This window comes from Myotis daubentonii, chromosome 19 (genome assembly GCF_963259705.1).
Source record: "Myotis daubentonii chromosome 19, mMyoDau2.1, whole genome shotgun sequence".
In the NCBI taxonomy this organism is placed as follows: Eukaryota; Metazoa; Chordata; class Mammalia; order Chiroptera; family Vespertilionidae; genus Myotis; species Myotis daubentonii.
In genome coordinates, this window is record NC_081858.1 from 3776543 (window position 1) to 3780872 (window position 4330).

At 70.3% G+C, this 4330-nt stretch overlaps 1 protein-coding gene across 1 annotated transcript; it reads right to left on the reverse strand.

The window, feature by feature from the left end:
- Nucleotides 1-572: 572 nt before the first annotated feature.
- On the reverse strand, nucleotides 573-3800 carry BSX (brain specific homeobox). The gene is made up of 3 exons (XM_059676359.1): nucleotides 3539-3800; nucleotides 1679-1875; nucleotides 573-812 (listed from the first exon to the last, which is right to left on the reverse strand). The coding sequence occupies exons 1-3, from the start codon at nucleotides 3798-3800 to the stop codon at nucleotides 573-575; spliced, it is 699 nt and encodes a 232-aa protein (XP_059532342.1).
- Between the last annotated feature and the right edge of the window lie 530 nt (nucleotides 3801-4330).

Below are 4330 nucleotides of genomic sequence, written 5' to 3' on the forward strand. Positions count from 1 at the left end.
GACCCGCCAGCTCGGGTGGACAGCGGCGGGAAAGGCCGCGCCGCCGGGAGGAGGGAGCGCTTTAGGATGGGGTTCGAGAAGGGCAGGGGCCCCGACTGCGGGGCGGCGGCGAGCAGCGCGCGTCCCGCCCGCCCGTCCGGGACCGGTTCCCCGCAGAGCGGAGGCGCGGCCGCCGGCCCCTCACGCGCAGTCTGTCGTTCTGCCCGAGGAAGGACCGAGGGTCCGGGGAGAGGCCGCGGGACCCCGACACCGGCGCTGGGGCCGGTGGCTGCGCAAGGGCCCGGGGTCTGCGGTCCCGGCGGAGAAACCGTCCCCCCGAGTGAGAGCCGGGAGCCCGGCCCCTGTGCTCGCGCGGCCGGCGCGGGAAGAGCCGCCCGGGCGGACGCACCGGCGGGGACCAGGCGCGGGGGGCGCGGGGGGCGCAGGGGGCGCGGGAGGTCGCGCCACGGCCGCGCGGGTGCAGGGCGACAGGGCGTTTTGTTTCCTTCCGGGAGCCGCTCTCTGGAGCCGCCGGGCCTTCGGGTCTGGGAGGGAGCGCGCCCGGCCCACGGCACCTTCCCTCCTCCCGCCGCTCAGAGCCCCCGCGGCGCCGAGCCCGGCTCCCCCTCGTCCCCGATGTCCACCTCGTCCTCCGGCTCCGCGAGCGCGAAGGGGCCGGCGGGCAGCCCAGACCGGGACTCGGCGGGCGCGGCTTCGGGGCCGCGGGGGCTGCCCGCGGGGCTCTCGGGCGCACCCGGCGCTTTGGGCTCGTCCTGGCTTTTCCTCAGCTGCTTTTTATGCTTCATCCGCCGGTTCTGGAACCACGTTTTCACCTGATTTCAGGGAGAAAAACAGAAAACCCGTCATTCCTCCAGACCCACGGCGACCGGCCTGAGGCCTGAGCGTGGCTGGGGTGAGGAAGGAGGACGGAGGGACCGCGAACCGCGGACGGACCGCTCAGGGGCTGGGGCCGCGCTCCCGGCGAAGCCGCCCCGATGCGCACAGGCCAGTCCTGGGCTCGCGGAGGGAACCCCCGAAACGGCACGAGGGTCCGCGGCGTGGGGAACACTAGGCCTGTTTGCTCAGAATCGCCGTCAGCGAGCGTGACGCCTCCTGTACTGCCCGCGCCCCCGACATGGCGCCTGAACCCCGGCCAGCGGTTCCTGGACGGCAGCGGGGGCCCAACTGCGGTTCTCGGCAGAGGCGGCTCCCGCCCCGCGGGCCAGCGGCGGCAGCACGTGGGTGCGGGTGGCAGTGAGCGGGGTGCGCGGGGAGGGCGCGGGGGTGCGGAGGGATGAGGCTGCAGCGCCTCCGGAGGAAGGCGAGCGGCTCGGAAGGACCGGGCCCGGGGTCAGCCTCCAGGCCACCGGGCGGGTGAGAGCCTGGCCGCTGAGGCTGAACTAAGACAACCGCCCTGCGCGGGCTGCTCTAGGGACGGGGACCCCCGTCTGACGGGGACCGGCCCTGCGGGAGGAGACGCGGGAGCGCGGAGCTGCGGCTCGCGAGCAGGGGCGGCGGTCGGATCGCGGAGGAGGTTCCTCCCGGTCCGCGGCCCCTGCGCGAGGCTGACGCGGGGCTGGGAGCGGCCGTGCGGGCGGAGGGGCCTCGGAGCTGCCTGGGACCGAGGGGCGCGGTCCTGCCCTCGGGCACCCTGCGGGGCGGAACGGGGGACGGGGGGGAGCCTCCCGCGCCGGCCCACCTGCGTCTCGGACAGGCTGAGCGCCGTGGCCAGCTCCACCCGCTCGGGCGTGGACAGGTAGCGCTGGATCTCGAACCTCTTCTCCAGGCCCGACAGCTGCGAGTCCGAGAACACGGTGCGGGCTTTGCGGCGGCGGCAGTGCTTCCCGGGCAGCTCGGCGGGCGGCGGGTGCGGGAACAGCGCGGGGACCGGCACGCCTGCGGGGAGAAGCCGCCCAGGGGCGTCAGGCGGGAGCAGCCCGCTCCACACCCTCCTCCGCCCGCACCTCCCCAGCCTCCTGCGGCCGCGGTCCCGGAGCCGCGGGCCCCTCCCGGGAACCGCAGGACATGGGGGGCGGGGGCGGGGGCGGGGGATGCCGCTCGGAGGTCTTTAGCCGGAAGCCACCTAGAAACCCCAACAGCAAGCAGCGGGGAGACGGGAGGAGCTTGTAAAAGAGCCGGGGGCTTCCTAGCGCACCGCGTCCACCTTCTGTCGCGACACCCAAGTTTTCTTGCAAACACCGGACAGTCCGGGCGCCCGTCCCCCTCCTGCACCCCGTCCTTCCAGGCCCCGCGGCGCGGCTTACGGTGGTTTAAGGCCGGTAGCGTCGTGGCCGTGGTCTCGCCTCCAAACGCACTGAAATGCCTCTCCCCGAGCCCGCGGGTTCCCGCCGGCGGCCCAGGACCCGGAGCCCGTCGGAGGGGCAATCCCGCCTCGCGCGTCCCCTTGTCAGCCTCGGGGAGCCCGGGGACCCCTCTCTCTATGTGCTCATCGTGCTCCTCGTTCTCTCCTCGACCCCGGCAGAGGACTGCGCGCTTTCCCCACCGTCGGGGGCTCCCTGGGTCGGAGCGGCTCCAGGCGGGCGAAGGGCCACCGGCGCCCACAGGCCGATGGACCCGGGAAACGACCGCCAACACGGAAACCCGTAGCCGGGCGCCGGGGCTTCGGCCGCCGCTATTTGGGGGGACACGGGTGTGCCGGCGGTGCTGACGCCAACGCCGAGAGTGCGACTGGGATGCGGGCCGACTCCCTCCCGACCCCGTGCCCGCGCCGGGCTTCCCGCTCCACAAACACCTTCAGCTTTTGTTGTGGCTTCACCAGCCGCCTCGTGTCTCCGCAGCCCCGCGGGGCCTCGGGGAGTGACTGTGTCCTACTCCGGCCGGAATGGAAGTGCCGGGAGAGGCGGCGGGGCTTCCGGAGAGAGGCGGCCACACCTGGCGTCCCCGCCGCCCCGCACCAGACGCGGCCGGTGCCTGCTCTCTCTCGCCCGGTCTGCAATCACAGTGCTTTGGTGCCGGGCTCCCAGAGGCCAGCGACGGGCTTAAGACTGTGAGTTAAAGGCGAGACGTTGGGAGTAAAGAGAGTTAAAGAGCAGCCCCGTCCCTCCCTCTTCTTCTTACCCCTTCTCCCTTATTCTGGCGCCCAAACCTCCGTCCTCAGAATATCCCAACCCTCCGTCACTCCTAGGCCTCGCCGCCTGGGTGGTGAGTGCGCAGCCCTGGGAGGGTCCCGTGGATTTCCGATTACAAAGTTGAGGTCTGTCCAAGGGGGTGAAGGGGCCGGGGTCTCCCTCCGAGCAGGCAGACAGCGAGTGGAGACAGAGCTGGACCAAGTGGCCAGAAAGACCCCGAGGGAGGAGACTGGGCACTGCCCGCCACCAAGAACAGCACCCCCCTTCCAGCCCCTCTCGCTGGCATGTCCCCCATGGTGAAGGGCACAGAGTGACAGGAGTCACCCGTGGGTGGGCATGCCGCCAGCGAGCTCTGCTGCTTACAGCCACAGCCCTCACCTTCTACCTCTCACTCCGGGAACGAGGGGACAGGCCAGGCTGCGCCCGCGTGGCCTTGTCTAGGCTCCCACAGTTGGAGATCTGTTACTTACCCGAAGTGGTGAGGAAGTAGGGGTGGTGGTGGTCTCCCTTATGCAGAGGGTGGTGGGGGTGAGGAGCCAGGAGGGTGGGGGTGGGCATGAGGGGGTAGCCATAGTCTAGCAGAGGCACCCGGGAGGCCAGGGAGCTGGCGAAATGGTCGGGGGGCACCTCCCTGAGCGGCTTGGGCTTGTGCAGCAGGATGTCCTCAATGAAGAAAGACGTGGGCCTCTGAGAAGACGCCGGGTGTAGCGGGGAGGTGAAGTTGAGGTTCATCTTGGTCCGAGCCCCCCAACACAGAAAGAAGGCCCAGGAGGAAGTGTAGGGAGCAGGCAGCGGCTCCGCACGCCTGGCCAGGAGCCGACAGCCACCCCTCGAGGCTGGGATCTCCAGGCTCTCCCCCAGCCCTGGGCTACCCCTGGCGCTGGAGGCGAGAAGACTAGCTCCTGGGTAGGTTGGGTCTGAGTGTAGGAGAATTGGCAGCTTGGAGAGGGGGCCAGGAGAGCCAATGGCGAGGCTGCCAGCAGCGGAGGGGCGGGTGCGGGCTCGGGGCGTGGCGGGGAGCTGTCCGCGGTGCTGAATCCGGCCTTCCAGACCCGGGAGAGCGGAGGAGTCCAGGTTCTTGCTCCTACCAAGATTCTCCACCTTAATTTCTGCCCCTCCAACTGCAGGAGCTGTTTGCTCCCAGCTGTTTTTAAAGAACGCTAAAAAGACAAAGTCTCTGTCCCCCAACAACTCCTCTTTAGAGAACAGAAAGCACTTAAAAGGCCCAAAGCAATAGGAATAAGGCATTTATTTTGGCATTT

Bases quoted from the DNA above. Each gene is read 5' to 3' on its own strand.
- BSX (XM_059676359.1), bottom strand. From the start codon at position 3,800: ATGAACCTCAACTTCACCTCCCCGCTACACCCGGCGTCTTCTCAGAGG. The intron at 1,876-3,538 runs GTAAGTAACAGA...TTCTCCCCGCAG, and splicing joins CTACTTCCTCACCACTTCGG to GCGTGCCGGTCCCCGCGCTG. The intron at 813-1,678 runs GTGGGCCGGCGC...CCCTGAAATCAG, and splicing joins TCAGCCTGTCCGAGACGCAG to GTGAAAACGTGGTTCCAGAA.